The sequence below is a fragment of the Parasteatoda tepidariorum genome, chromosome 8 (assembly GCF_982258835.1).
Source record: "Parasteatoda tepidariorum strain Cologne lab strain chromosome 8, Ptep-v5.0, whole genome shotgun sequence".
In the NCBI taxonomy this organism is placed as follows: domain Eukaryota; kingdom Metazoa; phylum Arthropoda; class Arachnida; order Araneae; family Theridiidae; genus Parasteatoda; species Parasteatoda tepidariorum.
Window position 1 is genome coordinate 74,395,418 of NC_141762.1, and position 27,885 is coordinate 74,423,302.

At 28.1% G+C, this 27,885-nt stretch overlaps 1 protein-coding gene across 1 annotated transcript in view; it reads left to right on the forward strand.

Annotated features, from left to right (window-relative positions):
* LOC107447219 (neural cell adhesion molecule 1-A) overlaps positions 1–27,885 on the forward strand; it is a 287,676-nt gene that overhangs the window by 200,056 nt on the left and 59,735 nt on the right. Inside the window, exons 2-3 of the mRNA XM_043045385.3 lie at positions 18,680–19,036; positions 20,304–20,414. Coding sequence (XP_042901319.2) covers positions 18,680–19,036; positions 20,304–20,414 — 468 coding nt within the window. The remainder of the gene's footprint in view (positions 1–18,679; positions 19,037–20,303; positions 20,415–27,885) is intronic.

Consider the following 27,885-nt stretch of genomic DNA (forward strand, 5'->3'; position numbering starts at 1 on the left):
ATTATGAGGCATAAATATAACCCTTTAAAAGATAACAAAAAAATCTTATCATATTATGTCCTCAAATCTCCTTTGAAATACTTAATTCTATCGCAACAAGAGCATATCTGATCAGCAGAAATATATGATAATAATTAGCGATAAATTCTTTGACGTCAGCTTTTATTATATAATATAATTTACTTCCATGTGTAAGCAATAGATTGGTAGTTTTAATTTAGTTTAGTTTAGTTTTAATTTAACACAGTACTTAAGTTAAAACATTTTAGGAAAAAAGCATTTTTTCCCCTCAGTTTTGCATCGAATGTAAATTTTAATTCGTATTATTGTTTATCCAAGGTACTTTAATAATGCTTTTCACTATTTAAAAAAAAAGTTTCTGTTGAAATTCATTTGATAAAATTTAATTTTAGTAAAATATGTGCGAAGTTTGATGGCTTTCAGTAGATAGATCAATTATGCTTAAAAAATATGTTTGTGAAAACCATAGAAAGTGTATGGATGCTATTAGTTTAGTACTTTTTTGAATAGCAACAGTTTTCAAAATATTTGAAACATAAAATCTGTTTGAATATTTTCAAAACAGTTTTCAAATCACTTATTCACTTACTGAAAAAAATCACTAAACCACTATATTCCGCTCTTATAAAAAATGTCAAACAATTTTATACTTTAATAAAAAAATAGTTTGACATTCATTTGAGTGAAAACTAAATAAAAATTTTTTTTTCAAGTTATACTTAGCTAAGTAAACTTGTAATCTTTTTATGATTTGCACACGTTTTATCTAGGGAGAATTTACACATTTCTTTAAAAGCCTCTATTATGCTAGGCGTAAATAGACTGAGACTAATCACTATACATTTTTGTTTACTGATTTGGCAAGTTTTTGGTAAAAATGCATTCTTTAAGTAAAAATGTATTCTTTAAGTTTTGTCCGCTACTATAGCAAAATTGTTTCTGATACATTTTAAACTGAACTAATGTGTATCAATTACCTTCATTCTAGATTGCTTTGGTCTCCAATAAGCCCACCCTGAAGCCCTATCTAAAGCAAACATACATTATCAAACACTTTTCCGGCAATCAATGCTTAATTTTAAAAATCATCGAATTGCTACAATTAAATATAATTGTATATAGACCACACATAACTCTGCTGTTAAACGCGTAACACCGAAATCTTTCAGCGCGCAGATAAAAACTTCTGATACGAGAATAATCATGGATCTGAAATCGTGACGAAACAATGGAATAACACCATGCTCCGAATTAACAACCCCGGAATTCGTGGACCAGATACCACCCATTTTAATCCGCCGCGCCCCAACAAATGCTTAACAATTAGAACCTTTAGCAGTGCCCCTTAATTTCCGATTGTTTCCCCCTGTGTAATCGAGTTGGATAAAAAAATATACAGTTAGTATTGATTTATATCTTATGCATATGCTTAAAGCGTTGAGTCAGACTTTCAGCAATTGTTACAAATGCTTTTGGGAGAAATTGGCATTAATATGTCATTTGTCTTTGAACATGAATCATTGGTAGCATGGCATTAATGTAGAATAATTTTGAAACGTTCTTATTAGAGCAGGCCATTGACGTTTTGTTTCTTTTCATTGTATGGTCATTAAGTTTTCAAAAAGTTGTGAAAGATGTATTTATCTAAATTAAAGATTGCGATTTTACTAAAGAGACATGTAAATTGTCTGACAGTTGATACATGTTCTTTTTTTCCTGCAATGCATTTAATTTATAAAAAAATGGCATTTTGCTTTTTAAAAGAAGAACAATGTATTTAAAATGTTACTTTATTTGTAATGACACTATTTAATTACAATTTTAAATTGTAAACATAAACTACATTTTAAACGTACATATAGAGTCTATCAAGGTTATAAATATTTTTTTTCATGTAGTGTATGAGGTTTTATTTTTTAAAAATGGATCTTTAATTTCAAATTTGATTCCATCAATAAAAAAAGCATTAATTTATCCCGTTTACGTAGAATTACTTTTAGTTAACATATTTTTCCTTTTTTTTCATTAATTTATATTAATTTAGATCAATATGTGTGAAAAATATTGCATTTTAATAATTTATGATTATGAAATGCAGCTTGAAATACTGGTGTATTTTTCTGTATTAATAGTAAAATCTTCTAAACGGGGCTCACTTTCGAATAATAATTTTTCAAAATTGCACTTATTTGCAGTGGTTTAGATCTAAAAGAAATAGTTACTCATTGAAATTCCTTTAACTTCAAAAACAGTTATTGATAAATATTTGAATGTGAGTGAAATAAATCTAGTTACTTGTTTTGGATATTATATTTTTTGAAAATATAATTCGATGATCTAGGAGAATATTTTCAGTTTCTGTTTGACTGTTTCTTTAATAAATATAATACCAAAATATTATTTTGCTTGCAATTAAAGCACCGGAAAAAATATTAAGGAGAAACCAATGTCCCATCTGTGTCAAAGGGTTATCCGTAAACGTTTTTTATATATAAATTCTACTCCTTAACTGTATCTTTTTTTTTAACAAACAAAAACTTTATTGGGAACAAAAACAAGTTCAACAAGTTTAATAAGTATCAATAATTAAATTTATCTTATATTTCACTACTACAACTTAATATTGCAAAATAATTTGGTTCGATCACATTGGTTTCAATTTTTTTCTCATTTAAACATATTTATAATCTAATTATATTTGAAACATTTAATATTAGCGAAGTTAAATGTTTTTGCCAGGTTTGAAACTTATTAAGATTAAATTTAATGGAGAAAAAGAAATACATGTATTAAGTGAAAGTAATAGAGTCAACAACAAAAAGTGTTTGAAATAAAAACATAAAAAAAGTTGGAATAAAATTTTATAAATGTCTCTGTTGTCATTACGCAGGAGATTCACAATCACTGGGCGTCGACTTTAATTTTCTATATTGTATAAATAAATAAAAATTGCAGAGGAATCGATATAAAAAGGATTTTGATGAAACTTCAGTGTTTATACTTTACCTTTTCTGTCTTTGCGCAACAGTAGGTGTCTAAGAACTCATTTGGGAACTAATTGAATATCCAATTATTTAGTTGAATGTTAAAGATCTTTTAATAGTTAGATACTTTGCTGTCAGAGAATTCGCACAAGCCATAATAAAAGAGAAATTAATCAGGCCTACATAAATCAAAAGAAAGAAAGCAAAATTTCTCAGACCCAATCCTGCTATAGATCTAGTTCGGAAATTCAGCCGTTACTTTTATATGGATTGGCAAATATTTCTGAGAATTGTTTGGGTTTCGCGCATGTTTCTAACGACATAGGTAATCCTACTTTAATGATTGAATGCAAGTATTGAACGGAAAATTTCAAAATTCCCCTTGCACGATAAAATTAATAGCGGAAGATAAATTCGGTGATCATGGTGGCAAACATATTGGAAATTCTTGTCAATCAATGAGATCTAAATTTCGTGCACACAGTCTATAAATTATGGTGTAGTGTTGATGCGTTACATGTATATGAATTCGGAAATTTCGGAATTCGGTATTTGTCGATGTGACAAATCAGAAATATTTTCTCGATTCATGTTTAATTTCTTATTTTAAATTGAGAACTAAAACTAATACTCACAGTATCATTTATTATCTCTTTGACTTATTTTTTAAAAATACTCCCCTATGCAAAGCTTTAAACACTAAAAAATTCCAGATCAAATTATGGTAACTTTGAGTACATCATCTGTAATAACCATTTTACCGTAAAATCCATTTTACCGTAAATCAATTTTGCTGTAAATCCATTTTTACAATAAAATATTAAACTAATTTTCGCAGTAATATTTTAAATTAGAATTACTCAGTGATTTTTCGGTAATTATTACTGTAACAATTACATTGTATCAGATTTTTTGTTTCATAATATGTTCCGGTAAAAATGGACTTTACGGTAAAAAGTAACGGCACTCCGGTACTTTTTACCGTTATTTAATCCGGAAATTTATTCAATGAACTTTTTATAATTTTTACTCACTCACTACAATTATCAATCGAAGTTTAAATTTGTTTTCAGTCTTTAATCTTTTAAAATTATATTTCCCAATATTAAACATTTAATTTTTTAGCATTTAACCATAATAACCTTCTTCAATCACTTATAAAAAAAACTGTCTCATGTGATTGAGGGAAAGAGGAAAAAAATAACTTAAGTAGCAAGACTTAGTATAAAATTAAATTTTAATACCTTTCGCTCTTGGTGTTTCCTCTCGTGATTCTACAGTGCATTTTTTGCACTCGTACTTTTTTCACCTGAAAATTCAATAAAACTCGCAGCGGTCCAATATAGTTTTTTTTTCTTCACAGAAAAAAAAGTTTTAAAGTCACCTTGTTGAGACTTCCTAATGAAGGGTTGCAGCCAGGCATTTTTTGTGTCGTCTTAAATTATTCAGCCGATAAAATCTCCCATTAAATTCCTTAAGTTTATTCCATCTCATTATTAATTAAACGGTTAAGTCCATTCACGCGAATTAAACTCTCGACTTTTTCAACGTCATAGAAACCTTTTAAATAATTAAATATTGACCGAAAAGTTTTGTTAATTTCCTCTATTTCTTCTCATATTAGGTTTTGTAAGGATTTAAAAAAAATGTATACGTTAAGACTTTTAATATTTAAATGTAATTCAGAGTCCTAAAGGAAGGTTAAAATTTATAAATTAGAAGAAGGAAAAAATTAGATTAGTGCAATTACTTCTAGTTAACTCAAGAGACACCAATAAATAATTCATTCTGATATTTCTAACTAGAGTTAAAAAAAATTATTAACGTCACATAAACTATTAGGAAACCTTTAAAAAAAGCAAGACAAAAGTTCTCAAGGATTTACGGTGAATGAGTTTTCAGTATTGAGTTAACGAACTGAAGAGATCCTAAAATTTGAAGATTATATCAGCAGCATTTTCATACTTATTCACCCTCATGACATTACTAATACCTATAAGTATTCTTTACTCAATCATAGAATATTTAAAGACGCCTGGAGTCGCTCATGAATATCCAATTTTAATTCAAAATAAATAATACTTTATAAATTTGTTAAAATAAAATTTTTACGAATGAATAAGTAAATAAAAAGTAAGAAAAGAAAAGCTGGAAAAATAAGTTAAGCAATTTTCAAAATTTTTACGAATGAATTTTCAGATGAATTTTGTGCAACAATGGCAGAAAAACTTCTTTGAAGAAAATAAGCTGTATTTAACTCATTCAAAAAAAAAAAGTGCGTAATGAGTTCAAATTTTTTCTCATTAAATATGTAATTTTTTTAATTTCTATCGCTTAGTTTTTTTTAATTAATTTTAATGCTGTAGTGTTTTGGATAAAAAATTTCCATAGTATTACGGAGTTAATCTAGATAAATGTGTTCAATTATTATTAGAATATAAATCACAGGTGTACTTTTTTTTCCATTTTAGCTGCTTAAGTTTCATTGCTGATATTTTATCATTTAGATTCTTTTTCGTTAAAATTTTTTCCAAAGTATTAAAGAATAATTCAAGTTAAGTCTTATACAATTACTAGATGAATATCTTTTCCTCATACGGGATAAAAAAAAAGTTAACAATTTATGAATCAGTGCGCAACACACCATCTTTCAAAAGAAAAAAAAAACTGAAAGATCTATATCAACACACTTAATAAAGTTAAAATATATTATGTTTTATTACTTATTATTATTTGTTCAACCGGATACAGATGTTAACAGATTCTGGAAAACACGTTTTTAGTAGTTCATCCCATCATAATAAAAATTAGCTGCATACAGTATCATTTAGCATGATGCTGTTTACTTATGTCTACAGATAATTGTAACAATTTATCAGAGTCAATCAATTTTCTAATGTACTTATCTTTACGTGGGGCCGCAAAAAACTACTTTTTCCAGTGCTTATATTAAAACTGCAAAGTGTTGATAGTGTTTTAATATGTACCAAATCATCCAATTATATCTATATAAATATATTTGATACCTATTAAAGCTGCTCCAATTACCATAATATCAGTAGCGACTATTTTAAAAATTAATTAAGTATCATCGTGATTTGTTACATTTCTTTGAAACGAATTAGAATTTTTTTAAAGTTTCATTCCATTCATTTCAATTGAAATTATTTTTTTATTTCAATTTGTACCTAATATTACCAAAATTAATTAAGCATCATTGGTTTCAAACAAGTTCGGTGATTTTCTTTCTTTTCGCTTAAACGGTTTAGTACAATTTTTTTATTAATCTTGCTTAATTTTTTTTGTTTCAAGCAGTACCTTTTCCCAAATTAATTAATCAACATTGACGGGAATAACAATATGGTGATTTTTCTGGTGTTTTATAAACATATAAATAACTTTTTCCATTAAATTTGCTATTTAGTACTTAATTTATTTTTTATTTTAGTCATTACCCATTACCAAAATAAATTAAGCATTATTAGCGTCATTAATAGTTTGGTAATTTTTTAGCTTTTACCAAAACGAATTTATGCCATTTGTTTATTTGCTAAATTTATCTACAAAACCTTTTTGTAATTTACTTTTTGGCAATTTTAAGTTGTTGTTTTTTATGAAAACGTTGATGGTTTTCAAAATGTAAGTACAAACAGTATGAAAACGCAATATCAGATAGTTTCAGAAATACTATTAAAGTGACGTAGTCCACCTATGCTACCATATTCAAATTACTCATTTAGTTTATCTAAGACATCAAACAAAAATAAATAAATATGAAAAACGACTAGCAATAAGCTCCTTTTTTTATTGAATCAAGATATAGTTTAATTTAATGTAATACATAATGCTTAACCAATGGGAAAATTACAAATGAACTAATTTAAAATTTTAAACAAATTTTAGGTGCGGTTACTAAATTTTCCCTTTGTAACTTTCAGAACTCTAGCTCAAAGAGTTTAAGAGAAAAGTGACACACGACACACAAACACTTTATTTTATTATTATAAATAAGTTAAATTAATTTATTTATACTTTGGTGAAAAATCATCGTCAGAATATAACTTTTTTGCGCACCTTTTCTTTTTCTTCATTTTTAAATTTGACAGTTGATACGTCAATAAACGAAGAACTTTTCGACAAATTAAGATTAATTAATTATGAGATAGGTAAACCAATTGGTGCATACTTTTCGCAATATGCATTATAATTCATTATAACCATTTTGCAATATAATCAGAAAAATATTTCGTTAATTAAAAAAACAAGCTTTGTACAGTGAGTTTAAGAACAAAAAAGGAAATTATATGCCTGTTACCTTCTTTTTACTTTAAAGTTGAAAAGTTTTTTTGTTGAAATTTTATCCTTCGATCTCCGCTGCCAGTCGGAAAAGATCATCAGGAAAATTATACACCCACTTAAAATTGAAAAAAAAAAAGTCTTCGAGAATTCTGAAAAAAAAAAGTACTTCACTGAATATCGTAGCAAAAAGGGAAAAAAAGTGCAGTTCTCTTTCTTTTATTCTTCTAGTTCTACACTTTGAAACTGCAAAAAGATACCTTGATGACAGGCTCCACACCTTCCTTTTGATTTATCATTCCAACCGATGATGGGCATTGTTCGCCAAGATTTGATAGATGACTATCGCCAAAGGGCTGGGTGTCTGACCGTCACATTTCGTACGTTAGAAAGACACTTGCTTGAGAAAAATTCCTGTCAGAAACATACGACTGTCTTACTTTCTGTAGAAACAGTTTCGGATTCCCGTGTAAGAAAATTACCGGTTTTTAGTGAAGCAAATTATAGGTAGTAACATTCTCGCCAACTCGAATCATTTGGGATAACGTTTCTTAAATTAGTGTGTTCTATTTTAGGTGAATGTAGATGTGGAAGATAGGGAATTTTGAATGTAATGTGGTATGAATAATGGCATTTCTTTCATAATGAAAATATTGAAATTGCTGTTTAAAAAAAAGGCTGTAAATATTATAAAAGTATGTTTTTATTATGTTGGCACACTGGTTTCATTAATAAAAAATTATGTTAACACAAAATGAAATTTATATTATTGGACTTAGTTTCATCGTTTTAATACAGCTATGAGAGCATGTGAGAGATTAACTTTGAATCATAACTGATACAATTTTGTCCAATAATTTTTAGTGTTAATCTCACATTTTGCGTTAAGGATGCCGTAACCAATTAATGATCAGGTTTGACATCACTATTTCTCAGAACTCGAACATTTTTAAATGAGCTTATAAGAATGCTATTAATTAGAATATAATTTAGTTGCTTCTTAGTTTTTCAATCTGGTGAAACAAATGAGTTGAGATCAGAGGTTGAAATCCATGGACATTTCTGCGTGTCTTTATGGTTGAATTTACAGTTACCAATGATTCATTTCAATCTCCACAAGAAAACAAAAGGTTAATCTTTTTAATTTCTTACACCAAGTAATTTGCATTCAGCAGGACTTACGTCCTCACTTATGCGTTTTCCAATTTTACTCCTAAGATCTCACTTGACTCCTAGCCTCATACTCATGTCGTATATCCTTAACATACTTATATCGTGCTTTGGTGCTATGTTCAAAATATTTCTTTAGCTAATCAGAAAGTATTTCTTTCGTTATTTCTCGCATTTGTTGAAATCATATAATTGAATGGCAAATAGCTTATTGCGTTCTGAATAAATTATTTTTACTTAGTCATAGACTGATTTCAGTGATATAAATAAAAATATTTTTCATATTTTTGTTGCTAATTGTAAACAAAGATTTTTACAATCAGTTCAACACACATCCTTTATTTTTCCTTTGCTCCCGAGGAAGCATAATATGGCCTGCTCGACCCCAGCACAAACAAACTAGTCCATATCAACTCTGATATGCTCAAGATACTGAGTTTTTATCTAATAATTTTCATTGATGCATGCCTATTCTTTCGATATTAATATATAGTTCGTACAGTCGAGAAATTTATTCGTAGTTTGTGCTTAGGCATAATCATTAAATTCATTAATTTATGTTAGGCATTATTCGTGCATTCATATGTTTAGTCTTATTTGTGCCGAGTCTTTCGCTTAGACTCTTTCTTGGTGTGATTTTTTGATTCCAAAATGGATAATTGTAATTTAGTATAGCAGAAGTTGCTACCTTAGCCAATCAATATCAATTGGATTCAAACAGAATAAATCAAATTCAAAAACTTAGCTATTTCAAAATCTCTAGTTTATAAAATGATTTTGAGTTGATCTTTAAATATAATTATTTTACTTGCTTACGTATAGAATTTCCACTTTTTACGGTTACAGCCTTTTATTATTTTCTAACATAGAAATCAGAACTTAAGCACATATTATATATAATTGAATTCCCAGACAAAAAAGAAATATAAATTTAATTTAGACAGCTCAAAATATTTAATTTAGTTCGTATTTCTGCCAAATTTTTCAACAGCCACTTCGAAAAAGTTATCTGAATATAACCATTTTTTTTTCTCATTGCAAACGGCAAACCTTAAATATAACTTCCTGAAGAGTAATACGATGTTTAAAAAAATTCAAATTAAGACTTTCAGCCATTTTTTTTTCTAAGAAGCATTTCTTTTAAAAGTGTAGTCTTGCTGTTTGCAATTAAGTTTAATTCATGTGGGATTATACCTCATCAGCGTTAGGATAGGATTTTTCACAATAAAGAAGTTTAATCTTGTTCATAGCTTCTTCATTTAAGCTCCTGTATTGCTACTCATTATGTTCTTTGAAATTCCTATTTCAATAAAAATAGATTAAAACATGCATAGTTTATAAGCATAAAGAAACCGTTTTTTTTTTTAGTTTCTTTAAAAATAAAAAAGATCAGCTCTAATTAAAAATAGGAAAAGTATAACGGCGAGAAGAAGATATTGCTTCCTCGAAGGAAATAAAATAGCTGTCTAATCTGTGTTTTATTTCGCACATTAAGCTCTATAATATCTTAATAATTAAATCATGAAAATAATTGGTTTATAATAATAGAAATAAAGAACTTTTTTAAGAAATATGTATACCAATTAAATAAATTCTTTACATTTTATTGATGCTTGATTAAGTACATTTTGGACAATTAATATTTTTTTCCGTCATGTCTTAATCATAACAACAAATTTATGTTATTTTTTCAAACGGTTTTCTGAAAGATTAACTCCGTATTTCCGTAATTTTCAGCTTGGAAGTGTCTTTTTATCGTTTATTATTATATAAAAATACACATCGGATGCAAGGCTCGAACAGCGTATTCTTTTAGTTTTGAACTTAATTAAGATGGGTTTTCGTCTGATCCAAATAGTGGGGCAATTAAACTAATACAAAGTTTATTATTTTTTTTTTCTTAAAACTAAATCACTTTCGCATGAAACCCTCCCCCCATGACGAAAAAACACTTACCCCAAAATCTTAGTCCAACTTTTGTTAACAAAAGTTTTCTATCCTAAGTTCAGTCCTGTAAGTAAGATGGGTTTTCGTCTGATCCAAATAGTGGGGCAATTAAACTAATACAAAGTTTATTATTTTTTGTTCTTAAAACTAAATCACTTTCGCATGAAACCCTCCCCCCATGACGAGAAAACACTTACCCCAAAATCTTAGTCCAACTTTTGTTAACAAAAGTTTTCCATCCTAAGTTCAGTCCACTATTATCACTATTATGCAAATTTGTTAGCAACAGTGGTTGATACATGATTTGAGGAGTATTTACAGCAACTAAACGTTGTCGAGTTTGAGCATGTGTCTTTTGTAATAGTAAGTAATTAAAAAAAGACTGTAAGTTTTCAACTGCATTGCGATTTCTTATTTTCAAACAAATTGCTTACTAATTTAGTTAAAAAAATACTTACTAATCCACCACTTAGTTGTACATTTGTTCCTTTGTTCCAAAAAAAATAATAATAAAACTTGCAAACATAAACTTTTTACTAAAAATAAAGGTGATTCAATATTTTATTTTTTAAACTGAAGCAAATTAGTAAAACATTATTTTTTTATTAATAAACTAATATTATATCTTCATTATAATGCAAACATTACTAATCTACAAACTAATATTATATCTTGATTTTTTAATAAAATTGTTAAAGATGCAAAAGAAAAGGATACAATAAAATTTTGAAGTCGAAAATCCAATTAGACTTTTTGTGTAACTGTCACTTACTTTATTTTATTCGCAACGAATGACAAGTAATAAAATATTTTTTAATTAGAATTTCTTTAATTAATAAATAAGAGTTATTTAATTTCCAAATTGAGAAGCTATATACTGGAAAAAATTATGGTCTATTAACAAGAAGTATTTATGCTTTTTTTTTCACTCGAAATGCCAATACTATACAGTAAAATAATTTTACCATAATTTTTATACCGTCCGTGAAACTAGGAAATTGCTATTATACAAACAAGATTCGCGAAATCTATCAAATTTGCAACAAATGGGCAACAATTTATTTTTTAAATTAAGAACCAAATTTAAACTAATAAAAATATTGCAGCTTTTGTTTTAAATGAAGAGTCGATTTTTTTTCTAAATTTCAGTAGTAAAATTCATTAAAACTTGATACATAAATGAATCATAATCTTCATCTACATACTTAACTTAAATTTAGAAATCACTATGCGTTGTAACGACCCCAGATTTACATTATACTAATTCTCGGTCCGAGAGAATGAAATAAGCGCTGACAGGGAAATATTGGCCTTATTCAAAGCAATCTCCCTTGTCAATTGGAGTTCCTTTGGCCTTCTGGTATTGTAAGTACTTTATAACAAAAGCATTAGCACATTTGGCTTGGAGGTGCGACCAGTGAATTATGCCATCGCATGTCTATGCAAGCAAGAATATTTGACAGTTGTTAAGGGGATTTCCCTTTTATAACAGTATTAAATTTCTAATAATGACGGAACATTTGAATTATTAATTTGAATAATATCTAGTTTATTGCGATAATTTAAAATTCAACTTTAGATTGAATGATGTTAATAAATTTAAAAAATATTTAAAATTTTCTTGATTTAGCAGGATTTTCAAATATTTGTTGCATAAAAGAGCTTATTCCACACAATTTAAATATGAAACTACATTCAGAAATATCATTCTATGCAATTGCGCGTTCTACCAATTACACTGTTTATAATTGTCTTGCTTGCATTATAGTCTACAAAACTAGATTCAAAATTATTGACTTTATGCAAAATGAAATACAGAACTTGGTTTGTGCGAAATTGTTTACCATATGAGTAAAGTAATGAGGAATTTGAAATTGAGGAATACCATACAATTTTTGTATTTTAACAATGATTTAATTGGTTATAGTAAATCCTGAAGAGCTTTTTAAGATTATAAAAATGAGAATATTATCAAAAACGTAAGAATTTGAAAAACAAATACTAATGAAATTGCAATATCGTATGATTGTTTAAAAGTATCAAATATATTAAGATATATTGAAGATTTATCACAAGAGTTGGATAAGCTAAGACTAAGCTGAATTTATAGCTATAAAGTTTAAAACTTCGCATACTTTTTGCAAAAAGAGGAACACTGTTGAAACTTTTATCTCGCGTAATAAAAATAAAATAACGATGGAAGAGAGAGAGGAAGAAAAGTCAATAAAGTATACCTTGATTTTGTGTAACCTGCTCTCATCAAACTGAAATGAATATTTTAAAACCATATCCCTCAAATTTTCTGCCCATTCTTAAAACTCTTTGGCCCAAATAATTTTTTTTTTTTTGCTTTACACTCGAGTCAAAGCTATAATAGTAAACTACATGCAAAGCAAGTTTCGAAAAAAAAAATTCCGAGCTTTTACAATGAACAAGCTTAAATATTTTTAAGGTAATAAACATTTTTATGTACAAAAAGTATCCTCTACTTGGCGAGATCTTTCCCCTGGATGTAAATACGTAAAAGAAATAAAAATTATCCACTGTTAGAAATTTTTTCCAGATGCATCATTGCATTAGCATTTTATAAGCATGACGATGAGAAAAAAATATTCAAAACTACTAGAATATGGCAAAATTTTCTGTGTTTCTAGCTCAATGGAAGCACCAAAAAACTCGGTAAAACATTGTTTTGTAATATGTTATAAAGTTTGGTTAATGTGGCAAAATTTGGTACTTTTATACTCATATCTCAGAGCATGACGCGAAAACAATTTATTCGGTTAAATTAACTTTTCAGTTTCGTATTTTTTTTTTCTGAATTCGTGGTTGTAACAATTAATTCTGAAAACCAGAATTTCCGGTGGACCGTTACCATGTATATTGCAATACTCTCAAGTAGATAGCATTTGTGTATATTTCTCTATCTATTTTTTTTATTTGTTTTGTATGTCTGCTTTGTACTATTTCCCCCATATCATCTTGAAGAATAATGTTTAACGTATCGTTGTGCACAAGTTTTCAGTTTATGGAAAGTTTGATTTTTTTTCATATGTAATATGCTGTGACAGCTTGAATTTTTATTTTAGATAAACATGTGGGGACTATAGAAATATTTAGTACTGGAAAAACATAGCAACTCACCGTCATATATATACCAAGTAGTAAATGTGTTGTCGAATTTTACAATCTACAAAACAACACGATCTGCAATATTTAGCTTCTAAAAATTTATTCAATCAACTTAAATACTACATAAGTTATAAATATAACAAAATTGATGTTAATGCAATTCAATGCTAAATAAAATTTTATAATAATTTATTAATTAAAAAAATTAAACAAAATTCAAATATGTCATGACATTTATATAAATTTAAATTTTTAACTAGACCATATATCATATTCTACACTGAGAAAAAAGTGTTCTCGAATCTACCAGTATATGATAAAATTTACCATATTCTAAATCTATGGGAGTATATGAAGAAACCATCTTAATTTTTACCGAAGCACTTTGGTATTGATTTTCGTAAAGTTAACAATAAAATATGGTTTTATAATCTGGGGAAAAAACTAGTTAATTTGTAAAACTTGGTATATTTATCATGATACAATGGAGCCATTTTTTCGGTTAAATTTATTTTTAAGTTTTATATTATTTTCTAAATGCGTGGAAATTAAAACTATAATTTCAGAATTTTCTCTAAACCGTTACCATATGAACGGGAATATTATCAAATGTATGATTTAAATATCGTATATTTCTCTTTACTACCAGAAATGTAACTGAAATACAGTGCGGTAATTTTACCAGAATTTTTTTCACCGAGTACAAATTTTTAAAAGAGCTTAATTCCGAAATGAATAAGGTATCTCAAGATAATTGTGGCAAAAAAGCTAGTATTGACGGATTTTATAAAATATGTCGTTTTTTTTTTTTTTTTTGGCTCCTAGACATTTTATGTATCAATTGTTTCCGTTATTATAATCCAGATATTTCCAGATTTTTTCAAAGAACATCTTGAGATAAAAACCTATTTTATACATGGAAAAAATAAACTGTTTTTGTGTGTAATGAAGTTATCTTGACAAAATTCTATAAACTTTTAAATGCTTATCTAGAAACAGTACTAAGGAACCTTTTTTTCTTTTGTAAAAATACCACTTTTGGTGAAAAATGGGTCTTAATATTAAATCATCTCAAATTACTCATGTATCAAAATATATTAAAATTTCCTATAAAAACATATTTCGTGTTTGAAATGGTCATGGTAAGATATATAAAAACTAAAATGCTCATTAAAAAGTACTCATTTTGCTCACAAATTCATGTTCGCCTCTAGTGAATTTTGATTGACGTTTGCGATAGGGAAACAATAAATAAATAAATCATTGGTTTTGGCTTTAATATTAGAGATATCGCTTTCATAACGTCAATGATGTCATCACAGCTTGGTATTTCCCAGCTGTTTAGCCGTAATATATAGTTTGTTGACTTTAGATCAATAACCAACTACGGCATAACAAATGACATTTATCGACCCTATCAGCTATAAATCATTTACGAGCAACACTGAAATATTCTAATTTTGATGCATTATTTAATACTGGGCAGTTAACAACGTGACTTTTGCACAGTTAGAATAAATTAATTATTTAATTTGCCAGTAAATAACTGGTTAAAATAAAAAACACAGTAATATCAGTGTGGCGGGAGATTTTTATGAATTTTTTTTTTTATAGTAGATAAGATTTTCTTAATATATAGTTTAAACTTAGTATTTTTTTTTGTCATTCTTTCAAATATCCTTTCCAAACATTGTAGTGATATTTATGCAACTTGAATAGGTAACTCAAAATTTGAAGTATGTTTTTCATGAAAATGTGTTATTATAATAAGCGTAATAATAATTAAATAATATAAATAATAATACTGAAATAATAATAATAATGAAAAATTGATAATAACAAAATAATAATAATAATAATAATTAAATACTAATAATAATGAAGTAAAATCACGAGAAAAATTCGCGAGGAACCTAAAAACTGTTTCTCATTATGGACCTTGTCTAGTAATTAATTACTACTCATCTTTATATTAAAATTACTTCAGTAAGTCGATAATTTATCTATTTTTTAATTAATTTAGAATCTTTCGAAAATTATTATTTTAAAATCTAATAAAATTCTGAAATAATTTAAATAGCTATTAATATAATAAATAGATAAGATAGCATAATTACCTTTAAAGCAAATTTTAATATTTTATTTTCTGAAATTTTAATTACGCTAAAAAATTGTATTATAATAATCGCAATTACTTTAATTCTTGCATTAATGAAGAAAAAAGTTTAAAATTAATAACAGCGGAATATATTAAATTTAATACAATTCAAGTACAAGATAAATGCTATTGTAATTTTCTCCTTAATTAAATTTCTGTTTAACCAGACATTTTCCTTTATTTAATTTTTTTTTTAGCTCTTTACTTTGAATTTTGATAAGATATTCAATAACCACACTTTCGTTGAAAGCTGTTTACTTTTAAAAAAATATCCTTACATGGCCTTTTAAGGCGGATTATATTTTAATATCTGAACAACTCGCACTTAAATTTCCAGAATATGTAGGATTAAAGCGAACTTGTAAAAACACAATATATTTTTTTAGCATCATCTTTACGCAAGACTTAATTCACACTCACCTTTTCAAAATGCTTCATATTTATAATGATTCATAATGACTTAATTAATGTATTCCGATGAAAATACTTCGAGATAATAATTAAATTTCTCATTACATTTACTTTCAATTTAATTGTTTTCAACGTTGTCAAATCTCAAAAGGTAAGTCAAGGGCTTACGTAAAACATATTTTTCGATTGTTATTTATTTAAACAGATCACTTAATGTATCTTAAATAAAGTTGCATAACTTTTTTTTTTATCTTCAACAACATTTTTGAAGTTAATTATTTCGTATTTGTTGTCTTATTTATTTAAATAACTAACTTTATTTCTAAGCTTCATTACTTTTTTCTTAAAAGTTATAAGAATTTTTTTTAGATGCAAATGAAAAATAAAAATTATATTCCTACTTTATTTCGTATTTTAAATTATATTTTAGTCCAAATAGAATAACTAAAAACTTTATGATAGTTTCTTATTTATTAATTTTTTTTTTAGTGAATTCAGTATTTACAGTTGCTTTTTGTGAAATATATTATAATATTTTTTGAAAATTTACTAATCATGGTTTCTATGATTTTCAAGAAAAGTGTTTGAATTAATTTGTTTATTAAATGACCTAGATATTTCGATATGGTCTCTGGTAATTCTTGGTCTGAATTAATACATAATGATTAACTATACGCTTTGCTTTGACCCTTTCTCCTACAGCAGTAAATATACTGAAGAGGACACTATAACGAGAGAGAAACTTTGTGTGACAAATTTTGTTTCCCTTTCAATGTTATTGTTTAAACAAAAGTGAGTTCTGGTAAATGTAGAGTAAACCATGAAGTTAGAAGTTCTGAGAAAAATGTTTTTGAAATAGAAAAATATGCGATCCTAAAATTATAAATCCTAATATTAAAATAAATTTGTCCGCATTTTAAAACTTCATATTTTACTCTTGGTTTATTTGAACTCAATATTTTTTTGTATTTTAACTTTAAATTACTTATGGAGGTAATAGAGAATTTCCCATAATTGGTTACTATAATGGTTTTCCAGTATATCGCCCTATTAAATTAATGGGGCATACTAAATTATTTTTTCCAATACTTATGACAGTATGCCTAAACTGTTGGAAATTTCTGGGAAAAATAAATAAATAATAATTTTTTAAATTTTAATTTTAACATATTCAAATCAAACAGTCAAATAATCATAAATACACTATATAACAAAAAAATCGACGCACCAAGAAGCAATCATCCGATTGCTTTGAAATTTCGTATACATGAATGTGGCGACAGGGGACGTATAGTCCTTAGCGACGAATCCCGCTTCCAACTGTGTCCTGATGATCATCGACGACGTGTTTGGAGACGCACAGGGCAGAGGGGGGATACTGCCTTCACTATTGCACGCCACACAGGCCCTCATCAAGGCAATATGGTCTGGGGTGCCATTTCCTCTGACAGCCAGACCCCTTTGGTCGTCATTAGAGGTACACTTACTGCACAGCGGTACGTCGACGACAACCTAAGACCTGTTTTGCTACCGTTCCTTTTGCAGCGCCCTGGGCTGGTTTTTCAGCAGGACAATGCCAGACCACATACGGCACGTGTTTCTATGAGCTGTCTGCAAGCTTGTCAAACTCTTTCTTGGCCTGCCAGATCACCAGATCTCTCTCCCATCGAGCATGTCTGGGACATGATGGGAAGGCGATGGCGGAATGTTGATGACCTCGTTCAGCAATTTGATCGAATTTGGCAGGAAATACCGCAAGAGACCATCCGGGAGCTTTATCGGTCCATGCCGCGCCATGTAGCAGCTTGTATCCAGGCTAGAGGCGGGTTTAACTTGTTACTGTAACTCTGCAATTAAATATTCAATTGTTCTGAAATTTTAATCATTTACTATTCTGTACATTGTCTTCCTATCCACCAATTTTCGTTTCAATCGGACTACTCCTTCTTGGTGTGTCGATTTTTTTGTTATAGAGTGTAAGATGGTAATTAAACTAACTGTGAGTTTATGAGCTGCCTTCACCAAATCCGGTTAAACAATCAGAATTTTATCGGAACAACTAAAGCTATAATGAAGATAATTAGTTTCTGGTGACAGCGTATACATTACAATCAAGAGGCCTAATCTGTCAGTCTCATTAACGACAGAACTTAAGCTCGAGTCCCTGCGTTGACACCATAATATTTCCTCAATTCCCTTCAAAACATGAAGAGTTTCAAGGGTTCTGCACTATCGAATGCCCATTGCCTAACGAAGTGCCTAGCTCCTATGTCCAGTTAAATTTCCTTTTTAAGATTTTGAAACCATGCTAGTTGTAAATGGCTAAAAAACACATAGTTTTGTATTTATGGTTTAAAAATTATACTAGCTATAAATGGTTTCAAAATCGCAAAGGTTAAAATATTCCTTATCGTAAAATTTATGGTTTATCAGATACTGCTACCGGTTATTTTACTATAAGTTTAGAATGAAAATTCAAGCAACGTAAGCTACTAGCAAGTAGTAATTTAACACAATTTTTTAAATTTACACCAACTAATCTGACTTTCTTTACTTTTAGAAACACCCGAGGCGCCAACGATAGTTCTTGGTGTTGCAGGATCACCAGTACACCTTCCTTGCAACATAACCCCACCCGGAGAAGAAGATGCTGAAGATGCCATAGCCCTTGTTCTTTGGTACAAAGATGAATCCACAACGCCAATTTATAGCCTGGATGCTAGGCAAGGTAGTTTAGATCAGGCACGCCATGCAGCAAAAGACAGTTTAAATACCAGAGCTCATCTAACGATATCAGATCGACCAGCCTATTTAAAACTTGATCCAGCTATGATGGAAGATGAAGGCGAATATAAATGTAGAGCAGACTTCAAAAAAGCAAGAACGAGATATATGTCAGTGTATTTAAAAGTAGTGGGTAAGTTAACTTTGTCATTATTTTATCTCCTTGTAGTTGTCACATAGTATGCGTAAACAAACTATTTCTTATTTTTGTTCTCAATCCTTTGACAATTAATTAAACATATTTTTATGTATTTTTTACTGTTGTGTATTAATTTGCATCAATATAAGTGAAAAAATATTATATTTAGCATTTTAATAATTTATGTTTAAGAAATACAACATGATACACCAGTGTCTTCTTTTGGGTTAAAGGTAAAATCTTCTAAGCACGGCTCATTTCAAAACAATTTCAAATTTGCTCTTATTTGCTGTTATTTAGATCTTATTGAATCAATTATTCATCAATGAAATTTCTTTTATTTATAAAATCAATTACTGATAAATCGTTAAACATAAATCATAAAAAAACTCAAACTATTTTTTTATGTAATTTTTTTTAATTTCAGTAGAAATATAATTTCGATAATACATTAGATAATTTCTAGTAACTGTTATAATGGTTTTTATAATTAAAAAATACAAAAATATATTTTTAGATGTAATTAGAGAGTCAGAAAAAATATATATGAGACATCAATGTCTCGCCGGCATCAAAGGGTTAAATAAGATTAATGTATAGAGTCCTTGTGGTAATAACGATATTTTTTTTATAAATCTAGAGAAAAATGTCGTAATAAGAAATAACAGTTTACAAAAGAGTAAAATATAATTAAATATCGAATTTTAATACAGCATAATACTCGTATTATACAAGCAGGAAGTAAACATGCAATATTAATAAAATTATTACAAGAAATGGTAGTTTTTCGTTAGTAGCGGGTAAACCCAACTTTTCATTATAAATATTTTTCTTCTTTTTTTTTTTAAATTTTGTGGTGACAGACGCTTTTTTATATAAAAAAAATAAGTTGAATTTTCTTAAGAACGGTCAACAGAAAATAACCCAATATATTAAAGTTATTTTACTTTATATAAATGATAGTTATTTGATGCTTTTCCTTATAATCCTTAATATACAAAAGTTTAATGAATTAAAAATAAAGAAAATTTAACCATATTATATTTTGATAAACACGGTAAGTAAATTAAAATAGTTTTCTCCAGATAACATAATACTCCAGATGATATTGTAACGGCTTAGAACACGAAAAATTATTTGGGATATTTTTGACATAGAGATTTAGTTAACTAGAGTATTATAGGAGTATAAAAGCTAAAGTAATGTATTGTTAGTTATATTTTCAGACCAAGAAACACTAATACTTGCAAAAATTTTACAGTACCACCTGGAAAACCAATGATTACAGATAGGAATAAAGAAGTTTTGCAAAGTCTAATAGGTCCATACAATGAAGGAGATCCATTGGTTCTTTTGTGTGAAGTAAAAGGCGGTAAGTAAATAAAATGTTTATGCAGATAACCTAACAATTTATATTGTTTAAATAACCAAGTCTCATTTTCTGAGGACTGTCAAATAAACAGACGCAGGATGTCCTAAAAATGATTGATAATTTATAAACCCAATTAAAGAAAAAATTTCGCAAAATAAAAGTGTGCGGTTACCTGTGTTTTGCTTGATAAACTTGCTCATTTTTCTTTCGGTTCAGTAAAATTCGAAGTTCACAAGCACATGAAGCTGCTAACTCCTGACATTTTTTCACTCAATTAAATGTCTTTCAATCATGTCCGTAAAGAGTATTGTACCATTAAGAATAGTGTCATGATAGTAATTAAGGATAATGCCATCTGCCGGCAATTAAAATCTCCGGAAAATAAAATTTCAGAAACGAAACAAAAGTGACTTATTCCTAAAACCCTTAATTTAAATAAAAGATAAAGTACAGAAGAGATGGTGTATGTGTGATTCCAATCATAAAAGCAACGAGCTTTGCTCCCTGGAAGAGTAATAAAGAATTATTCTTTCGAAAACTTCATATTACATAGTTTGTATGATGGCTATTACATTGTATGTTTTCCATGCAATGGAATACAGTCCTTACTACGTCTATAGGCATCCTGCATATCAAATTATAATTTGGTCAACTACTCTCACTCAGCAAGGAATGCTCTCTGAAGTTCCGGTACACACATAAAAGGTGTTTGACGAGCTACAACTCGTTGGTCAAGTATATACCACACAAGTTCTATCGAATTCCATTCTGGCGAGAATGCTGACTATTCTGTACATGTGATATCCTAAAATTGAATGCATTCGCTTACAATGCTTGCTCGGTGAAGATGAGTGTTGTCATCCATAAACTCAAATTCTATGCCCATGGAACCTTTAAATAAGCGTATATGTAGCTTCAGAATAATGTCAAGATAAATTTAGAGTGTCATGTTTTCAACTTGAACACGCTGATTTGTTTCGAAGCCGATTATAATTCCATCACGAGCGATCAATCATGAACAACAGAAATGGTGTAATTCAATGATGTTTTCTTGGTGGTAACGGATACTTCATATGAAAATTCGACGTGAATCAGATTGCCAGCTAAACCTGTGCTAGTCGGAAAACATCCCACAAGACCACTTGATAATATACACATTGCATGTGGTCTACTCCAGGCTAATCGCAGACGGAAGTGAGCTTCCATAAGCGAAACAAATTTGACAAGACCACGAGCAGCAAACCATTGTTTCCTAAACGTCTGTACACGGCTTGTCTTAAAACAGTTACCTTAAAACAGATAGCTGACTTGACAGCTTGGTTGCTATGCTCCATCTGTTTCATTTAGTAGACACTGTCAAATACCGGTTACCATTCGGCATTGTAACTTGGGATGTGACCTATACAGTAACGTCTACTGATATTTCCAACATCTTGGAATCGTTTCCAAAGCCTAGAGACGACAATTTGGGCAATTCCAAGTTCCTCGAATTCTTGAATATGTGTATGTCAACATTCCAGGAGGTATATAATTCTATCACATAAGAAGTCACCCACATGTGTCCTTCGTGTCATAACTATCCAGTTATGGAACTGAGTGACTTACTGAACTCTTATGAACAATTGTAATTATTTGCAATTATTCCTTGGAAACACCTTTCTTACGCTCTCGTCATTGTCACGTACTGTCGTTATCTGTAGGCTTCCTGTAATTTGCATATTATTTTTTAAAACTTGTGTTGTGATAATTCTACTGGTGAAATTTTTACTTTAATGCTAAATTTCCGTTTGAATAAAAATGATAGTTAATTTGTAGACATGATTGCACTTGAAGAGCCCTATAATTTTTTTTTGTATGGATTTGGGGAGCGCCATCTGTTGGTGATATTTGATACTAATTTTATCATGCTATTAAACCGTAATTTTAATGACATTCGGTTTTCTTTTAATTCCACTTAATTTTAATAAAATTTTCATTTGAATTTTAAATACTTAATTTCCATAACTTGTCAGCCATTTTTGAGACTCCTAGTACAAAATTAATTAATACTGTTTATCCATTTAGGTAAATTGTATTCTGTTGTGGTAGACTCGACATTTTTGTTATAAAGAATTGTGATTGGTTTTTATTCTGTTTATATTACAACTAGCTATTTTTTCCCTTTTTTTTTAAAAAAAAAACTCAAGTTTAGATAATTATTAATCAAAATTTGTTTTTAAATATTTCAAAAAATATTAAAGGTGTATGTATTTATTTCATAGATAAAAAATTCTGGTAAAATTGCCATACACAGTAATAATGGCATTTATGATTTAAAAAGATAAAATTAAAAAAACACGATTTCGGTGATAAAAGCTAAAATACATAATATTTAAATCATTCATTTGCTTATTTTTCCGTTTATATTGTAACGGTTTCACAGGAATTCTGGTTTTCAAAATAAATATAAAAAAATTCGCATAATCCAGTAATTTCATAATTAATTAATCTATCTTACTTTATATAGTCTATTTAATTTCTGAAATCAATTAATATTTTAAATCGTACTGTGAATTTGATTGTAAACATAGAAAGCGTACAATTAAGACGATATATTTATCGCGTATTATTTCTCCAAAAAAAAAACTATCACATGTGACACTAAGTTTAATGAAACAATGATTCATAAAATAAACTTACTTAGAGAGATTATTCTGTTAGATTTACTCTCGGTTAGATTATTCCTCAAAAGGCATTCGAAACTTAATTCGCATTTTATAATAAATATTCGAAATATGATGAAAGAAGGCAGCAGAAAACAGAACTGAAAATTCAGGAATTGTTTATGGGGATGTTAAACAAGCCAAAAGCTCAAATTTATGTTCGGTAGAAATTTCTTTCAAAAATTACTTTTTGTATTTACATAAACATTTTACTGGCGGATACAGAACAGTAAACCTACAAACCTATAATTTTAGGTGTAGGAATATCATTAAGAACAGATATACTTCACTGGGAAAATCGATGATCGTGCAGATGGTTGGTTTTATATAACAGCAATACTATCTCAGTGAAACAGGCTTCGCGTTGAGTTATACCATCGGTATTTTGAAACATAAAATTGGGTAAATTTATCGTAACCTAATTGGTAAACTGAAGCACATTTTTATTCAAACTAAACCGCAGCATAATGGAGTTAAGTTTTTGAAATTGTGCAACATGGTTACTCTCGGCTACCGTGGTTTTTCTAGCTTTATTTTTTCCTTTTATTTTACATTCTATTTTTATTTATTTATTTATTTATTTGCTGACAACTTCGCGTTCTCAATATCTTAGAAATTAGTTTTTTTAATTTTTCTTATTTTTTTTTTCATTCACACATGATGAGTACTGATAGAATGGGAGCCAATTTTTAAGGCTCAAAACATGTCGTCTTTTTCCCCTTTTCATAATTTGTAATGTAAATGATTTATTCAGGTACCAATAACATCCCTAAGTTTAAGATTTCAATTGCTTTAATACGAAAAATCACGACATGCTTTGAGCGTTCAGAACTAGGCGCATATTCTCAAAGCTCGCCAGATGTGAATGATGAGAACAAAACAAATTTAAAACCAAGAAGTTGTCAAAAAAAGAAAAACAAATAAAGGAAACGGTTCCAGTTAGGTCCAGTTAGGTGGTCTACCGAACGCGGAACCCTCAGTGTTTAGTTTCTAAGCATGCTAGGTACTCATTTATAGACCCACTGAGGGGGTAAAAGTTTGAGTCTGACTTGCCCGACCCGAGGATCGAACCCAGGACCTGTTGCCCCTTTACGAATCTTCATACGTTTATTAAATTGACTTTTAAGCATTTTCTATTCGAGTCTTAACATTAAATCCCTTTCTAAATAAATCATTTCAAACTTTAAACAAACAAGGTGAATAATTTAAATTATAATAAATACTTAGATTTACTTTGCTTCATTCTATTTTATATATAAAAGATACATTCTTAAAATCCAATGTTAAATTAATTTTGATATTACCTATAAAATTTTTTTAACATTATTAGGTGGAAATGACATTATTCTTGTAATCACTTTAAATTGTTGAACAGATTACAAGTCATTATTCCTATAATTACTAATAATTAATGTTAAATTCTGTGAATAATGAATGCAATTTCTATAAGTATCCTCAATTATATTTCAAATTTTCATAATTATTTCCATATTAATCATTTACAAAATGTTTAAACACAGTTTTCAATTAACCAATCGTATTGATCTCACCTTTCTTCGGAGTTTAGTAAATAAACACCGAAAAGATCCCATCAATACCCTGCAGTATCGCTTTAAACTTAATTGAAAATATCATTTTTAATTGCTACCAAATATTATCCCATTTTCTTCGAGAAAATGTCCCTTGCAGCAACGGAATTGGATATGTAAGGAATTTGAGAAGTAATCACAATACTTTAACGAGACTCTTGGTTTCGCATTCTTTTCACTATTCCAGAATTTTAAAGTCGAAATTGAACTGTTTCGTTATTAGTACCTGAAGGGTTTACCAACCGTTGCTGTCACTTTCAGAAATAAATGAACTTAATTCTACGTTTTAAAATATCGCTATTTGTACCCATTGTCACATAATTATAAATTGGGATATTTAAAACATTTCTTAGTTGAAAATGTTCCTAATACTTCCAGGACTAAAGTTTCGTTTTAATTTAATTACTTACTTACCCAGAATCTGCAGTTATTTGCTGATTAAATTTATTAATATTATTTACTTGTTCACTTGAAATATTTCTTATTTATATGCATTTTCCAATTCCCTTGACTGAACGTACATTTTTTTTAAAAATATGTGCTAGATAAAAAACATAAAAAAAAGGAAAGAACAGACAATTATATGGATAAACAATGTCTCTTTACATCAATTTTTATATATTCCAATGTTTGAAAAATATTAGTTTTCTTTAACCCCTTTTTGTATTTAAGACTTTAAAATACTAATATTATCAATAGTATGAAAGAAAACAAAAAAAAATTATACTATGAACAAAAATGTATAATAAGAGTTGTAATAATCTCTACAGCTAAAAATTATTGCTTAGTAGGGATCCATTATTTTGCAAAAATGTAAAAAATTGGAGCAAGTGGAGGTATGTTAAATTGCACATAATAATATTGTGTTGCAACCTGAAATGAAATGTGTTCAACATTACACTTTATTATATTTTTGAGGCAAAATTTTGTTATGTTCTGCCGAAATCTGCATAATATTTATATGGTATTATCATAATAACTTATATGTACTTTCTACGAAAAGAATTATACCTGTAAAATATTAAAACTTCAAGGAAAAAAAATTTAATAAAATATCAGTACTTCAAAAATAAAAACATGAGGTATCCAGAGCAAAGAAAGCACTTTATGTCATACGAAAACTTAAAGATTTTCTGAATAATAATTTTAAAAAAATAATTAAGCATTATTAATTAAAAAAGATTTTATTAAAAAAATAATTAAAAATATTTTTTGACATCTGATAAAACATAATTTTCCAACCGAAATTGTCTCAAATTCCTAAGACACTATAGAGTGTCATACAAAAAAGAAATCCTGGCATGATTACCGAATTGTATGGAAGTGACTTTACTGGTTGAAAAAAAATCGTAATTCCGATAATAACAACAAAAAACTATGGTATTTAAACTACTCATTTGGACATTTTTCTGTTCATATGATAACGGTGTACTGGTTATCAAATTTGTAGTTGTTATTATCCCACTTTTAATAAACAGTACAAAACTTAAAACTAAATTTAAGCGAATGGTTTTTATAGTGGAAATTATAACAGAAAATCGTTTTTATGCCCTACTCAAAAGTATAATGAAAACATTACCAAATTTTAACAACATAGGAAAACTTTTAGAGCATACTATAAAACTATATTTTGTTATTATTTTTACCAAAATCATTACCAAAGTGCTTCGGTAAATTGAATGAGCTTTTGATGTTCCTATGGAGCAAAAAACACAGTAAATTTTACCATGCTCGACCATATTTTTTTTCTCCGTGCAAGGTTTGAGTGATCAAAACTATTCTCCTGTCTCAGTAATAGACATTTTGGAATAGAAATAAATTTCTTTTAGGGGATAAGTTTTTTTTGTTTTTTTTTGTTTTGAAAATATTTTAGCATATTGTCAGCATAAATCAGCAAAAACGCTTACCCGTCGAGTACTCTAAATTCCTAAAAATCACTCCCCAATCTCTAAAAATGATTTTTCCTCTTAAATATTATTACTCGCTTATTTTAAGTGAATGAATGGCTCTTTTCTTCTCTTCAATCAGAATGTGCCATAAAATCGGAATAAATGCTCTGACTGATAATTTAAATTCTCTATTTAGGCAGCTTTGAGCACCTCAACATGTTTGTCCATGCCTGGAAATCGAACCATTACGTCAAAGAATGGAATTTTCATCTCGCCTTTATGCCAAACACATTAAATGTCAAAGGCATATCTGCATACCTACTATTTTGGCTAATGAATTCGACAGCCGAACTTTCACAATAATTGATTATTTTAGCCGCAGTTAAAAGCCTTATTATCTAATATATTCTCCCCAACTTAATAACGGAAATTGCTGTTATGAATTGTAGGATGAAATTTTCTTTCTTTGAAAGTTTATTCCTGGATAATTTTATCGTATATCATACATAAACAATGAATTGAAACTTATAAATGCTTAATTAATTTTTATGGATTTTATTGTATTTATTCTGTATATTCATTGATACATTACAAAACTTCAGCTTTTATAACATTTTAATGAAATGCGGAATTATTATTTATTAACACACGGAATTATTTATTTTTCAAAAATCGAGCCATCTTACAATTGGCAGTAGTACAGTCATAAACATAGCATTATTTGAAAATAAATAAATTAATAAAAGTGAATAAAGGAAAAGATAGTAAAACAATGTGTTAGATATAGAGAACTTACGAAATAGTAACTTACAGATTTGGTAAAAGCTTTTTTGTAATATAATATACACAATATTGAAAAATAAAGTTTTAATAAAGTAATGAGAACATATTGGGATTTTTTTCGCTTATATTTCAGTTTAAGAAATGAAACATGAATTTGATTTATTTTGATATTTGGCAGTTGAATTATCAAAATGAAAATAAATATATTGATGAAAGATGGAAATTTTAATACTTGTTTAAACTTAGGACAGTTTTTTTTCCTTTCAAAGAATAAATTAAATTCAGTTTGGATTTAAATTTTGATGAATAAAATCTTATTATAATGCAATAATTATTATAAGCATTTTTCTTTGAGAACTAAAATCTGTAACCATTTTAGAAAATTTATGAGGTAAATACTGCGATAAACCACAGTAGGGGTTTCAAACATTTACATATATATATATATATATATATATATATATATATATATATATATATATATATATATATATATATATATATATAT